Source organism: Chanos chanos, chromosome 6 (genome assembly GCF_902362185.1).
Source record: "Chanos chanos chromosome 6, fChaCha1.1, whole genome shotgun sequence".
Taxonomy (NCBI): Eukaryota; Metazoa; Chordata; class Actinopteri; order Gonorynchiformes; family Chanidae; genus Chanos; species Chanos chanos.
This window is the reverse complement of record NC_044500.1, coordinates 22,901,010-22,923,745: the sequence shown is the minus strand read 5'-3', so window position 1 is coordinate 22,923,745 and position 22,736 is coordinate 22,901,010. Positions and strand designations below refer to the sequence as shown.

General features: G+C 41.8%; 2 protein-coding genes across 2 annotated transcripts; both read left to right on the top strand.

The window, feature by feature from the left end:
* Positions 1-808: 808 nt before the first annotated feature.
* LOC115815212 (piggyBac transposable element-derived protein 4-like) lies at positions 809-3,414 on the top strand. The gene is made up of 3 exons (XM_030778174.1): positions 809-984; positions 1,896-2,912; positions 3,312-3,414. The coding sequence occupies exons 1-3, from the start codon at positions 809-811 to the stop codon at positions 3,412-3,414; spliced, it is 1,296 nt and encodes a 431-aa protein (XP_030634034.1).
* Positions 3,415-7,971: 4,557 nt separating this feature from the next.
* On the top strand, positions 7,972-8,907 carry LOC115814878 (olfactory receptor 52J3-like). The gene has a single exon (XM_030777844.1). The coding sequence runs from the start codon at positions 7,972-7,974 to the stop codon at positions 8,905-8,907; it is 936 nt and encodes a 311-aa protein (XP_030633704.1).
* Positions 8,908-22,736: the final 13,829 nt, after the last annotated feature.

Sequence of the window (22,736 nt, the reverse complement as noted above, 5' to 3'; positions counted from 1 at the left end):
CCTCTTAGGTATATTTGTGTCTCACACACAAATACACTTCACACAACTGCTTAGAAGTAATCCATGTGAATATATGTATTTCCATTTTGAAATGCAGCATTCGACTTCTAAACACTGGAACATTTTGGTGAAATCTTGCACAACTTTGAAATATGCAACTCAACTTGGGACTGTGTCATGCTGTCATAACTGAGGTCACATTTTGCCATTATGTTTCTAGTTCTCTTGGCAGTTTACACCGTTGCTTCAGAGAGTCTACAAATGATTATGTTGTGTTGTGTCTTGCCATCATTGCTGTCTAAAAGAAAAAGAAATAAACAAATAGAATAAAACCCCCACCTAAATAAGTTCTTTATTAGTCACACACACACTAGGAACAGTGAGCAGTGAAATTTAACCTCTGCATCTAACCCATGCTGTACACACACTAGGAGCAGTGAGCACACACACACACACACTAGGAGCAGTAAACACACACACATGAACTGATGGCCTTTCGGTCACAAGCCCACTTCTCACACAAAGGTTAACATGCAAATGTGGCCAAACGTTACAGGGATATATATATATATATATATATATATATATATATATATATTTAGCAAGAGACCAGACAACACCACCTAAGGACTTGCATCTTAAGATTCATAAAAATCAACTCAAGCTGATGGGTTCCCCAAAGCACAGATAAGCTGTATAGAAACAGAACAGAGATGTGTATTCCAGTTGATTGGGCAATTTTATTAAATGAATAAAAGTCCTAAGAAGGAATTTCCTTAGTAGTACAGCTTTATTACAAAAATGGACTATGGATAAAAACACTTTCGCCAAGGACAGGGTAAAGAATGGAAATCGCAAGACAAGGGTACTGGCTGTCAAGAAAAGAAGCAAAGTCAATGCGCCAAACTGTAAGTACGGGCAGATGAATGCAGCTACCTGGAAGGGTGGAGGCCAGCTCATCAAACTCACTCCAAGTGTGTCCCAGTAGCTAGAATTTCACATCACAGACACACACACAGCAAGCCAGTATACAACTTGGGGGGTGCTTGTTAACCCTGCTGTGCGTAGCGTCGCACAGGTGTGCTGCTGACTACTTTCTATTGGAAGCGTGTTGTGAAACCAGTGTGATTTGGAATAATAAACAATGAACATTCTAATGTATTCTAACTCGTGACGCAACAATTCAAGTTAATGGCGATTCAAGATTACAGTCGATATGCCATCATCTGTACACTTTTATACTTGTACTTCATATGTATGTATACTTTATACTTTTACTTTATGCTACTTTATACTTATATACTTTTTTTATGAGTCGATAACTAAATCACACAAAATCACACACATAGCGGACATAGCGAAGGCTATGCAGTACACTCGAGAGCATTACTGATGCAACGAAGAAGTGCATACTAGCTGTTTGTCGTGCAAGGCTGTATAAACACATGTTGTCATGTTGCGCAACTATCGGGCATACTTGATGTGCATCAAAGCAATACCGGCAAATGACGGTCAAAAAGTGTAAACAACTCAGATTTCATCACAATAAATGCACCCATAATATTGTGTATGTGTATTGTTTTGATTAATCAAGCCAGTGCTCTTTACATTGCGAAGCTGTTGTTTTCGTTACACACATTTGTAAACCATCTTCATCGAGTATTTATCTTCTCCCTTATTATTCATTCATAACTACTATGGCACTGTAACCATACCTACCATAGCTCGTGCAGTTGTACAACAATTGTTATCATCCTGTCAAACGAGTCACGAGTCAAAGTCAAAGTCAAAGTCAAACGAGTGACACTAGCACCGGGGCTGATGTCGTCTTGCTGAGAAGCACACATTTGGGTGAATAACATCTTTATTTTTTTTTTTTAAATGGAGAAACTTAGAACATCAAAAAGCAGAGTAAAACTCACAGATGATCAGATCAGACAGATCTTTCAGGAGGACTCTGATGCAGAAAATGTTCTGAGAGCTGAGGAGAGTGATTCTTCTGAGGAAGAATCACCTGGGAATCTGACTGCCTTGGATGACCCTGAATATTTTGAGGTGGCGTCAGAGGACAGTGAGAATGGATCCTGGAGGACAGGACAGTTCACACCCAGTCCAGTGACATTTGATGGTTCCCAGTCTGGAGTGAGGACCCATCCACATGAGGTCAGGGAAGGAGAGTGTTTTAAATTGTTCCTAAATACGTCCACGGTGGGTGTCATTGCTAATGAAACAAATAAATATGCAGAGATCCCGAGAGAGAAGTCAGGGGGTGTGGGAAAGATTTGGAGATGGGTGGACACCTCAGTGGCTGAGATCTACACCTTCCTCGCCACAGTAATGATTATGGGTCTTGTCAAGAAGAATAATATGAGGGACTACTGGACTGCAGACCCCATGCTGTCCACCCCTTTTTTCCCTATAGTCTTTTCCCAGGACCGTTTCTTCCTCCCCCTCTGCACACTCCACTTCAGTGACTCCAGCCCCTCCTCAGACCCCCTTCACAAAATTAGAAATATTCTGAATTCAATTTTAAAGTCATTCTCCCACGTTTTCTACCCCCACAAGGACCTCTGCATCGACGAATCCATCTTGAAATGGAAAGGACGACTGTCTTTTAAACAGTATATCCCCTCAAAGTGGCACAGATTTGGGGTGAAGCTGTTTGTGCTGTGTGATGTCCTGACCGGTTATGTCCAAGACTTAATAGTATATACTGGGAGCTCCACAGATATTCTTCCATTTGATGGTGTTGGGATGTCTGGAGCGGTTGTCCTCACCCTTTTGCAGCCCTATCTAAACAAAGGGCATACCGTCTTAATGGGCAACTGGTACTCAAGTCCTGCCCTCTTCCAATGCCTACTGGGCAACCAAACTGGGGCCTGTGGCACCGTAAGGCCCACAAGAAAGGGGATGCCACAATTTGAAAAAAAAAAAAAAAGGGCAGGGATGAGGTGGCTTTTTATAACAACGGCACCATGCTGGCAACAAAGTGGCATGATAAGAGAGATGTCCATGAGTTGTCCACAGTGCACAAAGCTGAAATGCAGGTCACAGGCAAAGTAGACCATGCCACAGGAAACAGAGTGTCAAAACCAGCGTGTGTACTTGAGTATAATCAAAAGAAGGGCTCTGTTGACAATTTTGACAAACAGAACAGCTTTGTGGAGTGCACAAGGAAAACCCTGAAATGGTACAGAAAACTTTTTTTCCATCTTGTGGTTGTGGCTACTTTCAATAGTTATGTATTCCATCTCAGGCTCACAGGACAGGTGCTCACCTATCACCAATTTCAAGTGAACATGATCCACCAGCTGTTGGAAGAATTCCACACTCCTCGGCGGTCATCATCTGGTGGACGGCCTTCGTTGGACAATCCCCTCTGCCTCACTGCCCGTCACTTCCCCACACCAGTGATGACCACTGAACGACAAGGCAGTAGAACGAGGCGGAGGTGCAAAGTGTGTCTGAATACCACCAGACGTCCACAGCAGAGGAGGCTGACAAAGTACATGTGTGTTCCCTGCAACACACCATTGTGTGTGTTCCCCTGTTTTCAAAAGTATCATACCCTCAAGCATTTTTAGATCTCTTCTCAGACCTGCAACACAAAAGAAAATAATCATTAGAAAGTATAATCTAAATTATATTCATCAATAAATGTTATTGTTAGTAGGACTTAGTAGTAGTAGTAGTAGTAGTAGTAGTAGTAGTAGCTCTTAGTAGTAGTAGCAGTTGCGCTTAGTAGTAGTAGTTGTTGTTGTTTAGTTGTAGAGTTTAAATAGTAGTTGGAGGTAGTAGTGTAGTAATAGTGGAAGTAGTACTGTTGTGTAGTTGTACTGTTTTAGCATATTATTTATTGTAGTTATATAGCTGTAGTTTGTAGCAGTACTTAGCAGTTATAGTATAGTACTTATATAGAAGTAGTTTTGTATCAGTTGTAAGCCTAGTATTTAGTATAGTATGTATGTGTGTGAAAGTGTGACTGGGATGTTTTGAATAAATATTTTCTTTAAGATCCTCTCTAGTTTGTGTGACAGCTTCCAATCATTCCAATCATACTGACATGTAATATAACATATAATATTATGACATAAAACATATAGCAGGTGCTTTGTAAAACCTTTTCGACTGTAATCTCTTGCCATGATTAATTAGAAAAAGACAAAGTCCATTTTCTCACAATCCTACATCATTCTCACTTCAACTAGGCTAATTTTTCATTGTTTTACAAATAGCACCAGTCTCAGATTTTGCTTATGAGGCTACATCATTTTTTCCCTGCATAGTGGAACATTTCAACATTTATATCATGAAAAACAGGATTCGAACTTACAGGAGATGGTAGTCCATTTGCTTTTTTTTTTTACATTTTCAGCAGCAGCAGCTCCTGTTGGTTTGAGGAACACGACATCTTTTGCCTGCAGCCAACTATGGGAAACGGCTTAGGTTTTAAATGTAATGCTCCTGAAATGAGCCGACCCTTGGGTTTTGTTTTTGACGTGTGTTTTGTTGCCTTGTATGTTAGCCTACTGTATAGCGGTGTGCCACGTGGCTTGCAAGTTATGTGACGCAGCGATGTTGTTCAATACAATTAAAATAGCCTACCATAGACATAAGATAAAATACTGTCCAGTTGATTTCCGAGCAAACTGTGGGAAACGGCTTAGATTATATCTTGCTTTATAATGTTAGTTTCAAACCGACAGGTTCATATCCACGTCCGCAGAGCCGCAGTTTTACACCACCAGAGTTTCACCACAGCAGTTTCAGGCCAGTGGCATTCAGCGCTTGTGCAGACAATTTTTTTTGTTTAACTTAGCGACTGAGCAAATACAAGTATGAAATCCAATTCAGAGTAACAGCTTCTCGAATTTTATTGTGGAACACTGGCGCACGAGCAAAAAAAACGTACGCAGCAACGGGTATAACTGTTAAAAGAACTCCCACACTGAAGGGTTAATATTACACCTAAGTCACCTCATGCAGTGTGGGAGAAGGGAACCACCATCCAGTAACCAAACACCGGCGCTTTTACACTGAGTCCTGCTGATAAAAACGGGAGAATTGGGAGAGATAATTAGTACATATGCACTTCGATATTTAGGCAAGCTAACGAGCCAGTACCCAGAAGCTGAGAGCTAGAAGAAAATACAGCAGCTAGAACACTGCCCAATCATAACCTCCGATAACAAACATGGACATTAACAAAACAAAAATACAACAGAACCCAAAAGAGTCAGAAAGACACAAAAGTCACATCCACCGGATGCGGAAAAAACATGCGAAGGCGCCGAGTGGCCACACAACCGCAAAAGAAAACAATACAATAAGAAAACACTGGCAAAAACAACTACAAAGGGAAAAAAATAAAGAAATAAATAAACGGAAACGAAACTTGATCAGGCAAAACATATAACCAGGCAAAACAGCAATGGCAGACTCCTGCAAATATAAGCACACCATTAACACACCATAACCAGTCATGTCACACCCAAACTCACAAAGTAAGCCATATCTTCAATGTTACCAGGAGTTAATGGCCGACACATCATACCTGCGTTCCAGCACACAAGTAGGCACGTGCTAACCCGTAGCCCTCGTACACTGCATCAATCTATAAAAGCAATTTATAGTTCAAAGAACAAAGCAGAGACAGTCAACATAGCATTTAAACAATAAAAGGACTTTAAATACCGTGGTCACTGCCTACGATGCGTGACCAAGCCGAAGCCAAAGATGGAAAAGGGGGGAGACGAGTGACTTTCTGGGGATACAAATGCACCTTCAATGTTATTTAAAAGAAATGTTACATCAAACTAAAACACTCAAACGAGACCAACCTTTCTGCAATTGCTATTTAGCCCTCACGAGTAGGGAGTGAAGTGGAGTGTGCGTCTCTCGAATGAGCTGAATCTTCCTGGTTTTAAAACCTTGCAAATAGTAAGGTAATTACAGGAACAGAAACTTCCGTGGGAAAGGGGGAAATTGCGCTTGTGAACTACGGTGGCCAAAAAGAGACACATCCGTCCAGAAAGTGCTATCTCTAGCCGGTTACACAAAGGATAGAGCAGAAGGACAGTGTCCTCCATACAGTGGTTAAATTGTTGTCTCCTATGTCAAACATCTGTACTTTCGTAGCAGTTACTTTCGCAGCAGAGTTATTTTTAAAATGCATAAAGATAATTTACTGTTAATCACAGTAGTTCATTAATTTACTATTATAAACGGTCATTTACTGTTAATTAATTTACTGTTGTCATTTTTTTGTAGGTCAAATTCAGTCTATAAAAGGCTGACAACCCAATCTATTGGGCCCTTATGGACAACATAAATGAATCTCTCTCTCTCTCTCTCTCTCTCTCTCTCTCTCTCTCGCCCCATGTCTAACATACACAATATGTGTTAGCCATCAAGGATCTATGGCAAATGTGAATCCAGCAGAAGTGGCTCAATGTACATTCAGTTCTGAGACCTGGAGGTAAAATTGTTTCGAAAACATGTAAACAAGTAATGCATTTATTTAATATGTTATTAAGTCTTTCATGAGGTCCTCATGAATCATTCTAAGGGGTGACTAAATTGCCCAGATTAGATAACATGTCATTTGAAAGAAATGCAAGATCAATTTCTGTGCCATCTTCCCTGAACCAGTTTTCTTCTACTTTGCACTTTTATCATAGGTGACAACACTGTAATTAACTTTAAATAAAATATGAAAGTCTTGAATCTGAAACTGTTTTTGTTCTTTAAAGTTGCTGATGGTTGAGAAACATGGCATTGCCTCCACAGACAAAGCATAAGTGCACTCACTAGCTACAGATGCTGTGGACCATGACCATATTTCCCACTACAACTGAAACAAACTACATCCATTTCATGTACTTTTAAGGGTACTGACTATGTTGATTTTGAATAAATAAACTGACACCAAACAAGGAAATTATTTAAAAAAAAAAATTACCTCTTGTTAGTGGAGGGTCTGCTCTGATATGTGCAATGAAGTCAATAGACACATTTGATGTCAGTTAACAGTGGTAACCATATCCCAGAATTACTCCACCACTCATCACTCATTCTGTGTGTTGCCCCACCATGTTGGATGAAGGGTTTTATTTGCATGATATTGGTTATTTATTGCTTTCAATTAAGAATGAGTACACTCCGTAGTTACCTAGGGAGTTATACCTTCCAAAAATGGCAGCCTGCTTCCTTGGTCTAAGCATAAACAAAGATATTTCTAAATGTTGGTTTAATTAAATAGCTTTCAAGACAAATGAATCTGAAAATGTCATCACAAGTAGTTAACTGATTGAGTCCACTTGAGTCCAGTCAGACAGTATCTGTAATTACTGTGACATGATCAGTGAACAAAAAAAAAGAAGAAGAAGAAGAAATAAAATGGATTGTTCCCTGTTGAAGTCATGCTCTTCTAACATAATATGTATTACTGAGACAATTCTACATCCAAAGATGTATCACCACTTATCTCATACATAATCTTAAAGGATCTGTACTGAGAATCTGTCCTTGCAGAATATGTGATAACATAATTGATTTTTGTTTCTCTCTCGCTCTCTCTGGTGATGAAGAAAAGAAAACGGTATTTTAACAATCTCTATTTCCTCTTCAGATATCCCGTTAGTTCATTTTCCATCAGCTCTCTCCTCTGGGATTCTTTTAGTCAAACTGATGAGACAGGAAAGAGATATAAGACATGATGGCTTCACTCAGCAGCTTCACTGGTCTTCATCCTGCACTATCACAGCATCATCTCTAGAGTACCGGGCATCTTTCTGCCTTTGCTTACAGAGGTAACATGTTTTCTTTTCCTTTGCTTACAGAGGTAACATGTTTTCTTTTTGGGACTTTAAAATATATTCAGTTATACTGGACACAGCTTATTTTCAGTACTGGGATGAAGATTTTCACTACAAAATTGAATGTTTTTCAGGTTATACTCCATGTGCCTTAATGGAAAACACCTCCATCATTGTCAACTTTGAGTTAAGCTTAGACCCCTTTTTCATCCCAAGAGAAGCGAAATTCCCAATATTTTTGCTTGGCATATTTATTTATTTATTTTCTGTTTTCTGCAATCTTACACTGCTGCTTCTCATTTTCATGCAGCAGAGTCTCCACAAACCCATGTACTTTATTCTGTTCAGTCTTCCTCTGAATGACCTCATTGGAATCACTGCTATGCTTCCAAAGGTGCTGTCTGATATTGTAACAGAAACTAGCAGAGTCCATTATCCTTTGTGTGTGCTGCAGGCTTTCTTACTCCACATGTATGGTGGGGGAGTTTTGTTTATTCTTGCAGCCATGGCCTTTGATCGTTATGTTGCCATCTGCTTACCACTGCATTATAATGTCCTAATGACTCCTAAAGTTGTGCTAACAATCATTTCATTTGTTTGGAGTTTAGATTTTGTCTTGATAATGTCATTGTTCTCACTTCAAGTAAGGATCCCTCGATGCAGATCATACATCATGAATGTGTTCTGTGATAACCCGTCCCTTCTGAAACTTACCTGTGGTGATACTACTATGAACAATATTATAGGTTTGTTCAATACCGCTGTAATGCAGATAATTAGTGTTTCTGTTCAGCTTTTTTCCTATGTGAAGATTCTGTTCACTTGCTTGGTTACTAGGCGGTCTGAGGCAAGGAGCAAGGCAATACAGACTTGTGTAGCACAACTTGTAATATTCTTTGTGTTCGAGATTGTAGGGACATTCACAATTCTCTCACATAGGTTCAAAAACATCTCAGCAGACTTGCAAAAGATAATGGGAATGCTCATTTTTCTTGTACCTCCTCTATTAAATCCAATTGTATATGGACTGAATACAAGTGAAGTACGGAATATCCTGTTGAGAGTTTTCCACAGAAAAGTTTCAGTCTAAAATATGTGTGCCATCTTATAACTCAAGCACAATGTCACAGGAAGTAGAACAGGAATAAATTTAACATACTTTACAATAAGTATGACTTAGCGCACCAAGGTGCATTTAACACTTGTATTTGATCAGATTTTACAGTTTTGGAGATTGCCCTTCACAGTGGCAGATTTTTTTTTTTATTATTTTTTTTTTTTTTTTTTTTTTGTGAGGACAAATTCCGTGCACTATAAAGGGAATGTGGGGTCAAGCTTAAATATAAGGGTTGGTTCCTGGTATTTCAGTGACATTTCAGGCTGATTTTTAGACATTACATTGGCTCACAAACTGCAAAACAGGTTTGTAACATACTCCTAGTAGTTCATTTTTTATTTCAATATCAATTCAAATAAAATTACACAGAGATTTTGTACAGTGCATTGACAGAATTAATCATAACGACAGACATTGATATTTCTGCTGGTTACACTGCTGTGTGTGTTATATTCAGATTCACTCAGCTCTTGAAATCCGTTTTAAATGTGAGTATTTGTATGGATTTTTGAACTCCTCCCCACCTTAATTAACCTAAATGACTATCAAAATGATCAATCTTTTAGGTGCTAAAAACCTCGATCCTAAAGTGTTTAGGATTTTAAACATTTATTTTACTTGAAGAAATTACAAGAAGATTCAGAATCACCTTCAGTATCCTGGCCCATACACACACACAAACACACACACACACACACACACACACACAAATTATTTGGAAATAAAAGCTCAAAAAACTAACATGACATCTGGTGTTGTATGACACAACCTGCATGTATTGTTGCTTTCAGGCAAGTCACACCTGGGCTACGGATTAAATGGAGAGACAGCTTACAGGTGACACTAATATTTTGCAAGGACTTGGAACCATTTCAAATATACTTTGAGTTCCAAGCAAGAAACAGGTGCTGCGGTCCACAGATAAGCTTGTCAAACAAAATGTCTGTATTTCAGCATGGATTAAAGTATAGCCTATGTCACCTAGTTAGTTAGCTAATATCATTGACAAATCTTGGAAGTGTGATGGTGAACATTAGCTCAATTCAGATAAGGTGTCTATTCGTGGTGTGCTGTCAGGGCAAGCAAGGCAAGCACTACTTGCCTAACTTTCCTACGTGAAAATAAATGTCAAGCGATGTATCTCTTAAGAGTGATCATTTTCTATTCATATGTACAATACACAATCTACTACTGTCTATTTTAATACATTTCTCCCACAACCCATCCACTGCTCTCTTGTGGTGTTTTGCTTTTCTGCTCAGATTAAGCTGTGCTTGCCTACAGCTCGTTAAGTTCGTTAAACCCGTTGAAAAGTGTTGGCGCAGGCAAGCAGTCTTAAAATCGCTTGCCCTGTCCTGACAACAATTTTTGCATTAAAAGTTTGAAAAACACACTGGCCCCTGCGTACTGCAATCACATGATGACCCTGTGGGATAACTAGCTGACTAGCATGCTACTTTTCACAACATTCTGACATTCATGAACTCTCTACAGTTGACGTTAGACAGCTAACATCAGAAACATAGGAAAGGCAAGTGTTCTTTGAAACTGTTTGCCCAGTTCTGAGATCAGTTGTGTTTTTGTGTCCTGTTTTGGGCGGTAAAATGATTGAAACAGTCCATTGTTAGAGACTGTCATCCACTAGGGAATTTTAAAGCCTTTTTACAGGATTGAACAAAGTTATATATGGCAACAGTAAGTTTGAGAGACAAAATTTGTGCAGAAAGGCATGTCCAGGGTCCTACACCAAATGGTAAGCATTTTGAAGATTACCACAAAATTGTGCATTGACTGTGGAAGGTTTTCCTGTAATGTATTGTTCAGGCAAGCTACTCTAGATATGTGCAATTTAGTTTAGTATCAGTTAAAATAAATAATCTCAGTAATTTTTCCCCTTGTTTAGGCAGGGTGCAGAAAGACACAGGAGAAGCAGTTTCAAGACAGGGTTCCTGACCTCTGCTTGCCTAAGTGAAAAACCCATGGCACGCCACCGGTGTACATAAAAGTATTTTGATTGGCCATTGACTGCTGGAATTGTTTGCATATCACCCTATGTTACAGGCACAATATTACATGTGTGGGGCCTAGCAGACTGCTCTCTGTGGTATTAAGGTCAAAAGAGACACACACATGTCCTCTCACACACGTGTTTGCATACCTACATGAACCTATGTGAGCATCCATATATCTACACATCCTTCCATTCACAGAATTAAATAGTAACTCACACAAATTGACATAAACTGGAGGGTTAAGCAGAGTGCACTCACTCTGGTCTCAGGTGTGAGTCTGAGTTGCTTGTTTCTATGGCAGACAAGGTCAAAGGCCTTGTGGCGCATGGTTATATCTTTGCACAAGAACTTGTTGTCTCTAGTCAGTAACATCAAGACCCAGGCACAGTAATATCTTCTGCAAGGAGCAGCTCCTCCTTTCTCTTCTTCTTCATTTGTACCATAACTGAGCTTCAGTAAAGAAGAGTACTACCAAAAACCATCTTGGCGTCTTTTGATTATTTTAACCAACAAATGCAAATGCCCAACACATGCAATAGGTTGCCGCAAGCTGTGGGAATGTTGCTTTATGCATACACATTCAAATTAAAGACAGTGTGTTTTGTTTTTTTGTTTTTTTCAATGAGATGTTAAATTCCTGTTGGGCAAGTGATTAACATTGACTGTAGATCGATTAATGAATAGTGGTGCCCTACACAAGTAAAAGAAATATGAAAAAAAAAAAAAAATTGTAATGCCTACAGCAGACTTAAGACCATAAAGGGTGTGGCGATTCTTCTTCTTCTTTTTTTTTTTTACTTTTTCAGTTCATTTGATTTTATTGTCACTTTTTATTTCATTGACTTTTCCGTATTGTAAAGCACATCCCTTCCCAAGTTTGGCCAAAGTGTTATATGAATACAGTGGGTCACCAAATCAGTCTCTTACAAATCAGTCTCATAACATTAGTAGCCATTAATTTTGGTGTTTAATATTTTATAATTAAACTACTAAAATTGATGGAATGATCTAGTTGTAACACTGTGCTACAGCCTTAGCGGGTATCACACTACTAATGCATTACAATAACTCTACTAAATCTATGACACCATAACCAGGTTGATGAAGGCAATGAGAGTGTTTTGTTGGCAGAGGACAGCATTCAGTGAATATTGCAGCAAAAACAAACAGTTTATTCCAAAGATACAATTTATTAAAATAACCAACACTAATTATCAAACTAATACTGATCCGGTACAATCAATAATAAATAGCAACACAATAATCAAAGCACAAATGGTAATATGAGGTAGTGAAGCTAGGTGCAAGTATTCCAGTGTAAGATTGAACAATTGTAAGAGTGGATTAGATCCTAGAGTCAGAGGGGAGGTGTGTGTGTGTGTGTGTGTGTGTGTGAGAGAGAGAGAGAGAGAGAGAGAGAGAGAGAGAGAGAGAGAGAGAGAGAGAGAGAGAGAGAGAGAGAGAGAGAGAAAACGAGCGAGCGTGCATGTATGGCCGTGTGCGTAGCTGTGCACTGAAGAGAGAAGGAGGCGTGAGGGGGAGAAGTTGTGCGCAGGCATGCTGAAGAGAGGAGGAGTGAGGGAGAGAGGCTGTGCACAGGCGCATAGGCGAGAGGTATGTGTGGAATGTGACTGTAGTGCGCAAGCGTCTGTGTTAGGTGACAACGAGAGTGGAAATGGGCAACAGGAAGCGCGTGTGTGGGTGAGAGAGAGACAAAGGATCTCCAACTCGAGGCTAGTCTGAACCAGGCCTTTAAGCCCAAAGAACTCTACCCAACCTCTAACTAACACTGAAGTCCCAATGTTGAGGTGTGTGATGAGCTAATGGGAGTTAGAGAGAGAGAAAGAAAGTATGCACAAACTTCTTCAAAAGTAGTAAACAGAAGAAAATTAACGCACGGTCAAAGACCGAATTTTACGTGAATTAGAGTGTGCACGTTTAAATCACAAAAGAATTCAAATAACACTTTCCTCACATTAACTAAATACACCATTAAGACTTAACTTTGCCCAGAGACCAGCCTCACTAGAGATTGCTCTTGCATGGCGACCAAAGATGTGTCTTTTGCTGTCCAGTGAACAGTGCAGGGCTCAGGTCTAGTTCTTTTTCCTTCACAGCTCGTCAGCTGAAGATCCTCGGTGCTCCATCAGTTGTCCGATGATCTTGAAGGAGTCCAAATTAGTTTGGTGATGCTTAGGAAATGAAAAGGGATCTGGGCACCTGTTCTTTCTTTGAAACTTCGTGGGCTGCAGTAAAATTAACTAGTTTAAATGAAAAGTCGCAACTGCACAAGAGAAAGTACATTAAAACTTTGGCTAGAAGTTTGGTACAGACAGCTTGCTTTGTTGTTCTTTGCTTTTTTTCCTGCAGGATAATGGTATCTTTTTATGCAAGAGAAATCCGCCAGCGAGATTGAATCCAAAGATAAAAAAAATTTCGATTTCACCATCATCTTTAAGTGTCCAATACCGTTACAGGGAAAGGTGATACCATTATAGTGATACAATCACAGTGAAAGGTGACAAGATGGGTGGAGATGACCCGTGAGGTAAAGCATGGAATTGTGGGCATAATGGGCTATGGGCCTGGCAGCCACTACAACAGGTTCTATTATTTTCAACCTATTGTCTAACAATGGCTTAGACTTGCAGTAGACAGATGTCGGGTGTTTGATATGAAACACAAATCTAGAAAATGCTGGGCTAACTGCAGTTGTTAGTATTCTGAGACATGTTTACTTGAATATTTCTAGATGAAATATTCATGAAAGTGCTCATCTCTAAAACGCATAGATCATGATTGCAGACAGGTACTAAAATGTCTGGAGCTCTAACACATTCTTTTTAGACTTTAACATATGTTAAATAAAACGTGATTCTCTGATTTGTGAAAGTTAAAAACACATGTATCAATTATTCAAAAGCAAGGGCTGAAGAGCTTTTTGAAGAGCTTTTTTCTTTTCCTTTCTTTTTTTTCCCAGTTGAGTCTGTCCTAATAAATGAAAGGAAATATTTAGTTTCATGGATTAAGTCTGCAACAAGAAAACATGGAGAATATTATTCAAACATAGCCTATATTCAGACCATAAGTGCATGCTGCCAGCACTATAGAGCAGTCTTTAAATACCAGCTTGTGACCTATAGTGCACAGCTGCTGTCAGAGCTGCAATCCATTCATCAGTCACTGGGCATGGTTCACAGAAATGATACTCCTGAGTATCAAACTGCAACTGCAGAGCTTTCATGGTTGAGTCCACTGCTTGCCCAATCAGCGTGGGGAATGTTTAGTTCCTGCGGACACTTACAAGAGCGTAAGTCAAACTGAACTATGTTAAGAACTGTGTTTCAAGACAGCACAGAGCAGTATTATGAGGACACTGAAATGAACACATTAGATCACTATCTATTCTCAAAGATGATGCAATTTTTTTTCTTGTAATTGCAAAATATCCTTACCCCCAAGTTCTTGGGATCTGGAAATAGATTGCAGATATTGTCCATCACAAAAAGATGACTAGGGATCATCCTGCCCTTCGTTCTTATTGGTGATGGTCTCAACCAATGTTTAGGTCATCTTGCAGCCTCCAGAGCAACCCAAAATGGCAACTGAAAAGGTACAGAAACATACAGGTAGCTGTACTCTCTACGGTAGTAGAACAAATCATAGTACCTGTCGAGCACACACTCAATTCCACGATCACCTCCGACACTACAAAATAACACGCCTTTACAGGAGGGAGGTGCCTTTAACTGAGTGCTGATTCCCTATCCATGTGAAAGCCATGCTGACGATCAGCCAATCAGAGGGCAGTGTACCGCAGTAAGACGAAAAGGAGAAAAACAAGTTAGAGCTGGACGCCAAATGGCAATAGAGAGAAACTGTTAAGTTTAACGTTGTATAATTAGCGAGTTATATGCCTTTCCCTGTGTGCGTTCATGACTGTAAAGTAAGTGGATTTGTTTACCACGTTCTCCGTTACTGCATGATGTAAGCTTGTACCGTTTGTTATCATTTACTGCCGAGTAAAGCGGGGATAGCCCTCCAAAGTTGTTTTCAGTTAGCGGGAGACTCGCAGTATTGTTTAGATTTTGTTGTTATGTTTAAAGTAATATTTGCAGACATCTACCATGGTTAGCAGTGTTTAAAAGTGAGTATTATGCTGCGTACTGATGAGTAGTAATACATACATGAAGCTCTACTCTGTGTGAATGCTTAAATATATCCCCGTTTGTAGTTTGCAAACTTACGTTGCATTACTGTACTGCATCCTGTCTTGCATCGCGGTATGGCTATATCTGATTGCACTATTGCACATATTATAACCCTCTATAGTTTACTGTATTGTTAGCCCAGTGTTGTGTTCCTGTATATGTCTATATATCGACAGTTGTATAGTTGCATAGTGCTGTGTAATTAATATTATGTATACCTGCCCTCTTGTTTGGACCACACATGGACAAACTTACAAATCCCAGATACAAAGTAAACCTTTAAAGGACCAGATGTGCCCTGTCTCCCTGTGTTCTGAACAGTACTCTGTGGCAACGCCCAACCCCCATCCTTGAACCAGTGCACACCCTCACCTACTATGCCTTTAAAACTAGCATTCAACTTTTGTTGATAAGTGTCAGACCTGCTCCCAGCCAATCCGCTGTTCAGCCACGCCCACGCTCTGAGTCTCCTCAGTTTTGACACACCTGCAGCAAATCCACCTAATCACCACTGGGGGATTTAAGGACTGCAGTAGCAAGCACCTCCTTGTGAGGTATTGAGCTTGCTCTACTGAACGCTGTTGAACTTTTGCTGATTGTGTCTGATAGTCTGTTCCTGTGCTTGACCCTTTGCCTGCCTTTTTGACCCTGCTCATTGTCATTCGTGTTTGGATTTGTTTGTACTTGTTCCTGTTAACTCTCCATTGGATTTTTGACCCTGGCTTGTGTTTCTTGACTACTCCTAAGGATTCTGATTTGGATTCGTTGAACGGTTGTATTAAAGTATCAGAGCTCTGCATTTGGGTCTTCTGTCACATTCATCACAGAATACCTCACCCCTAATGGATCCAGCAGAGCTTCGGGAGCTTCTGAGTCAACAAGAGAAGAGGTTAGAAGAGTTGGTGCAGCTGTTGCACTCTCCTGCACAGCGCCCAACTATACCAGAACCCTCGACGGCTTCTGCTCACCCTGAGTCAGCGCCCAGTTCAAGTAGAGGTCCAAGTTCTCCAGCAATCATCGCCATTCCCGAAAGATATGACGGCAATCCAGATAAGTGCAAGGGCTTCCTCATGCAATGTTCCATGTACATCAATCACAACCCCCATATGTTCTTGTCTGAATCGGATAAAATTCACTTTGCAATTTCATTACTAACTGGAAGGGCACTAGATTGGGCAACTGCACTATGGCACCAAAATAGCACTGTTTTAAATTCAGAAAATGACTTCCTAACATTGTTTAGGCAAGTGTTTGATCACCCTGCCTCAGGGCGTGATATAGGTAATCAACTATGTGAACTACGTCAGAGGAATCGTTCTGCGGCTGCCTATGCCCTCGAATTCAGAACCCTAGCAGCAGGGAGTGGATGGAGTGAACCAGCACTTCTCACCGTATATCGTCGGGGACTGAATGCTAATCTTCAGACAGAGCTCGCCTGCCGGGGAGATACATCAAGCCTTGATCAGTATATCCAAATGTCCATTTCCATTGATAACCTCTTGCGTGATCGCCAGGGATTACAGCCAACCCTTCCAGTAACTCACTCCCTACCTGCAGTTAACCCTGTGATACCACCACAGCCTTCTATTTCCTCCACTACCACTGAGCCTGAGCCAATGCAGCTGGGCCGAGCTCCACTGACCAATGAAGAACGCCAACCGCGATACCAATTCAGGTTATGCTATTACTGTGGGGAAGCTGGTCATCAAAGGAGAGAATGCCCAGTGCGCCCCCCTAGACGGGACTTCCTGCCTAACACCCGGGTAAGAGTATCCGCCCTCCTAAATGTTTCTGCCAAACAGTTTTCTGTACCTGTCCTGATTTCCTGTGGATCTAAATCATTATCCCTCACAGCGCTAGTGGACTCTGGTGCTGCAGGCAACTTTATCGACGAAGAACTGGCCCGAAAACTAAAGGTGTCATTACGGTCCATTAATCCACCCCTGTACATCAATTCACTGGATGGTCAACCTTTAGGGAAAGGAACAGTGACCCAGCAAACCTCCCCTCTACAGTTACAAGTCGGCGCACTGCATCATGAGCACTTGCAGTTGTTAGTTATCACATCCCCCAAAGATCCCCTGGTACTTGGTCATCCATGGCTGTGCTTACATGATCCGGTCATTTCTTGGAGTCAGGGAGAACTTCAGTCCTGGAGTTCGCATTGCCTTTCCTCCTGCCTAGCACTTCCGTGTCGTTCAATTTCAATCGAGAGTCCTAATACAGTCAAGCCGGAGAAGGTCCCCACCGAATACCAAGAGTTCTTGGATGTGTTCAGCAAGAAGGGGGCGGCCACTCTTCCTCCACACCGTTCATGGGACTGTGCCATTGACCTATTGCCTGGGTCATCACCACCACGAGGTAAAATTTATCCACTTTCCATTCCTGAATCAGAAGCTCTTGATCAGTACATTGATGAGGCTTTGAAACAGGGAATAATTCGCCCTTCTACATCCCCTGCAGCATCTAGTTTTTTCTTTGTAGAAAAGAAGGATGGAGGACTTCGTCCCTGCATTGACTACCGAGGCTTGAACAATCTTACGGTAAAGTTCCGTTACCCACTCCCATTGATCCCTGCAGCCCTAGAGCAAGTCCGAAAAGCCAATGTATTCACCAAATTAGACCTCAGAAGTGCATATAATCTCATCCGCATACGTGAAGGAGATGAATGGAAAACAGCCTTCATCACCACTAGAGGGCACTATGAGTACCTAGTAATGCCATATGGCCTAGCCAATGCTCCGGCAGTATTCCAGTCTTTCATGAATGAGATCTTCCATGATACGATTAACCAATTCTTGATAGTATATATTGATGACCTCCTTATCTACTCTTCCAGTCTCTCTCAACACATTCAGCATGTCCAGCAGGTGCTTCAACGGCTCCGAGAACATCACTTGTTTGCAAAAGCTGAGAAATGTGAGTTCCATCAAGTTACCATTCCGTTCCTAGGGTATGTGCTGGGTCCTGACGGAGTTCGAATGGATGACAGCAAGGTTTCGGCTGTTCGCAATTGGCCAGAACCAAGGACAGTAAAGGAGTTACAGAGGTTCATGGGCTTTGCAAACTTCTACCGACGCTTTATACGGAACTTTAGCTCAGAAGCTGCACCTCTCACAGCAATGATTCGAAAGGCGACAAAGACACTCCACTGGAATGATTCGACCCGTACTACTTTTCAGCATCTGAAGGAGTTATTCACCACTGCACCTGTACTGAAGCAACCTGACCCAGCTCTACCATTCGTAGTGGAAGTGGATGCATCTGAGGTAGGGGTGGGTGCAGTTTTATCACAACGCCATGGTACTCCTTCTAAGTTGTATCCCTGTGCTTTTTACTCCTACAAACTGTCTTCAGCAGAGAGAAACTACGATATAGGGAACAGAGAGTTACTAGCCATCAAACTAGCGCTGGAAGAATGGAGACATTGGCTAGAGGGAGCTATTCACCCATTCGTTGTGCTAACAGATCACAGGAACCTTGAATACATTCGAGAAGCAAGAAGACTTAACCCAAGACAAGCCAGGTGGGCCCTGTTTTTTACTCGTTTCAATTTCACTGTCACGTACCGTCCGGGTACAAAAAATATCAAAGCAGATGCTCTTTCCAGACAGTTTGAAGCTCCAAACAGGTCTTCAGTTCCAGACACCATCATACCATCGTCCTCAGTGGTGGCACCAGTCAGGTGGGAGATAATGGACGCCATACAAGATGCTATTCGCACAGACCCAGGACCACCAGATTCACCACCTGACAAGACCTATGTCCCAGCCACCATCCGTCCTCAACTCCTGCAGTGGGTACACACTTCTCTCAGCTCTGGTCACCCTGGAATAACACGAACAAAAGAACTGATCTCCCGGAGGTTCTGGTGGCCCTCACTTACCGATGACGTCAAAGACTTCGTTCTCTCCTGTCCAGTTTGTGCCCAGTCCAAAAGTTCACGCGCCTTACCCTCAGGTATGTTGGAACCTTTGCCCATTCCAGCTAGACCTTGGTCACACATAGCCATGGATTTCATTACCGACTTACCACCGTCAAGCAGTTATACCACCATTTTAGTCATTGTGGATCGTTTTTCCAAAATGTGTCGACTAATCCCACTGTCAGGCCTTCCTACGGCCATGGAGTTGGCTGAGTATGTATTCAATCAAGTCTTCAGGTTTTATGGGATTCCAGAGGACATCGTCTCAGACAGAGGACCCCAGTTCACCTCTCGGGTTTGGAAGGCCTTCTGCGAACGCCTAGGGGTCAGCGTCAGCCTATCCTCAGGTTACCACCCCCAATCTAATGGCCAGACAGAACGGCTTAACCAGGAGATTGGGCGTTTCCTGCGTCAATACTGCTCCAATAATCAAGCAGATTGGAGTCGGTATCTGTCATGGGCTGAGTATGCCCAAAACTCCCTTGTTCACACCTCTCTAAGATTAACCCCTTTCCAGTGTGTTCTAGGCTACCAACCACCATTGTTTCCATGGGAAGCAGAATCCAGTGAGATTCCCGCCATTGACGAGTGGTTTCGTAGGAGTGATCAGGTGTGGGAGACGGCTCATGTACAACTCCAGAGAGCAATCAGAAGTCAGAAAAGGTTTGCAGATCGCCACCGTCGCCCCACTCCCATCTTCCATCCTGGTCAACGGGTGTGGCTGTCAACACGGGACATTAAGCTCCGTCTCCCCTCAAAAAAGCTTAGTCCCAAGTACATAGGTCCTTTTAAGATTATTAAACGTATTAATCCTGTGACGTATCGTCTACAGCTACCCCCCAGATACCGAATCACTCCAACCTTTCATGTTTCTTTACTGAAGCCCGTTTTCTTCAGCCCCATGAATCCACCTGCAGGTTCTACCCATCCTCCCCCTCCTCTTGATGTTGGTGGCGAGCCAGCCTACTCAGTTCATGCACTCCTGGACTCCAGACGCCGTGGAGGACAGCTACAGTACCTAGTGGATTGGGAAGGATATGGCCCTGAGGAGCAGTCATGGGTCCCAGCACGTGACATCCTTGACCCTTCGCTAATTGAGGACTTCCACCGCACCCACCCTGATCGGCCAGCTCCTCGACCTCGTGGTCGCCCACCCAGAAGGCGGTCTGGGGCGTCAGGTGCCGCCTGTGGAGGGGGGGAAACTGTCAGACCTGCTCCCAGCCAATCCGCTGTTCAGCCACGCCCACGCTCTGAGTCTCCTCAGTTTTGACACACCTGCAGCAAATCCACCTAATCACCACTGGGGGATTTAAGGACTGCAGTAGCAAGCACCTCCTTGTGAGGTATTGAGCTTGCTCTACTGAACGCTGTTGAACTTTTGCTGATTGTGTCTGATAGTCTGTTCCTGTGCTTGACCCTTTGCCTGCCTTTTTGACCCTGCTCATTGTCATTCGTGTTTGGATTTGTTTGTACTTGTTCCTGTTAACTCTCCATTGGATTTTTGACCCTGGCTTGTGTTTCTTGACTACTCCTAAGGATTCTGATTTGGATTCGTTGAACGGTTGTATTAAAGTATCAGAGCTCTGCATTTGGGTCTTCTGTCACATTCATCACAATAAGTAACTGGCATATTTTGCCCACAGTGACTAGCATCCATTTTTAACATGAATAGTTTCTGAAAATCTGCACATGACAATACTGGGGCTGAAATAACACTTGCTTGAGCCTCTGGAATGCCTCTTCACGCTCTGTATTCCATCTGTCTGAGGTTGGCAAACCAGTTCCACAAATCTGTTGAAATAGCTAGCAAACCCAAGATATGATGTTAACTCAACCAAATGAGTTGATCACCTCCATTCTGTCACTGCAGCTATCTTTTCAGGATCTGTGGACACCCCTTCTTCAGACACCAGGTGCTCTAAATATTTAACTTGTTTCTGGAAAAAAGTATACTTTGACATTTTGACCTTAAACCCATGTCAGCTCAGCCTGGAGAAGACTGTCTCCTACTTCTGCAGATGGTGTTGGACGGTAGGTGAGAAGACAATGATGCGATCAAGGTATAACAAGACAGACTGGTACCTCTCATCGCCAAGCATTCTCTCTGTACAACCTGGTCTCCTGAGAAATCAGAATACGCACACCGATTGTTCATGCCCTGAAAATCAGTTCATGCATATACTTAATCCTGGACAAGCGCCACCAAGTGGTTATTAGGATTTAATAACCATGATGACATTCTAAAAGCAGGCTTCACGCGCCAACCAATTTTAAAACCGGTACCTGATATGTGTGCATGAATAATTTGGGAGAAAAAAAAAAAAAACACATTTTAAACTGCAATGTTCTGAGCAAGGGGCAGTGGCTAATGTTGCTGAGCCACCGCAGGATGCCGTCATCGTGTAGAAATGGACAAGTTTCATAGACTCATATGGTGGTTTCAACATGAGAGGCTTGTGGACCTACAGGACAAAAATGCACGTCAATGGCACAGCGATATAAGCCACTGCACCCGGCTCAGAAGCTTGCAAGTTAAAATCCAGTTTTTTAATAGCCACTCATTTGGTATATATGAACCAATTTTCACGGCATGAACAATCGGTGTGCCTATTCCGATTTCTCAGGAGACCAGGTTGCTCTGTAAGATGCTGAAATATCCCTAGGGCATTCGATTTTGAATTTAGTTGGCAATAATCCACACACATCCTGATGCTCCTGTCCTTCTTCTGGAGCAACACAGCAGGAGTAGAGTTGGGGCTACTTTGATGCATCACCTGACTGTCCAGAAGTTGTTTAATGTGAGCTTGCAAAGTGGATAAATAATATAATAATATATAATGTATATTAATAAAATATAATGACTGCCTTGTACCTTGAGAGGGGAATGTGGCGGTAAGGAAGAAGGACAGGTGTCTCATCTAAAAGGGGAATCGCATGTTATTAAATTTGTGCATCCCAAGTCACTTTCACCCCTTGAAAATATAGATTCAGTAATAAACATCTTACCTGCTCTTTCTCGTCCTGAGACAAGTATTCTAAATCTGGAAAATCTGAAGCGTAACAGCATCAGTTATTACAGTATGGATAGCCACAGATGCTACATGCTCACCCCCATTTGGATCAAGAGAGAATACCACTAGGGTTCTGTTCCCAATCTGTACTGTTCCCAACACACGACTGGGTGTCAACCACCTATCATAGCTGCTGACGCTTGTTATTGGTGCAAAGTTGAGGCATCACTCTTTAACATAGTGGTGTTACACTGAACATTATTGTGTGCTGTGTGTCACTCAAAAAACCTAGTGTGTTTCCAGTGAACTTTCTGGTGTGCTGTGCATCACTCTTAAACCTTGTGTGGCTGCAGTGAATTGTATTGTGTACTGTGTGTCACCCTCTTACTCTTTTACTTACATCATGCTGGTGAGAATATTCACACCGAGAGGCCGGCCGTACTCCAGTTGGAGGTAGAAACACAAATTGGCTATACGTTATTTTATTTAGTTTTAATTATTTTTGCTTAACCTAATACTATCAATAAATTTTGTAAAATTGTCCATTGTTGTCATCCTTCAATTAATAACCTGCAGAGTTCACTGCCTTCGCCTTCACTCCATGGTCCTACATAAGGGACTCTGGCCCTTAGGAGGCGCTACA

Bases quoted from the DNA above. Each gene is read 5' to 3' on its own strand.
- LOC115814878 (XM_030777844.1), top strand. From the start codon at position 7,972: ATGGAAAACACCTCCATCATTGTCAACTTTGAGTTAAGCTTAGACCCC.
- LOC115815212 (XM_030778174.1), top strand. From the start codon at position 809: ATGGATAAAAACACTTTCGCCAAGGACAGGGTAAAGAATGGAAATCGC. The intron at 985-1,895 runs GTAGCTAGAATT...GGAGAAACTTAG, and splicing joins CTCACTCCAAGTGTGTCCCA to AACATCAAAAAGCAGAGTAA. The intron at 2,913-3,311 runs GCCACAATTTGA...ATGATCCACCAG, and splicing joins AGGCCCACAAGAAAGGGGAT to CTGTTGGAAGAATTCCACAC.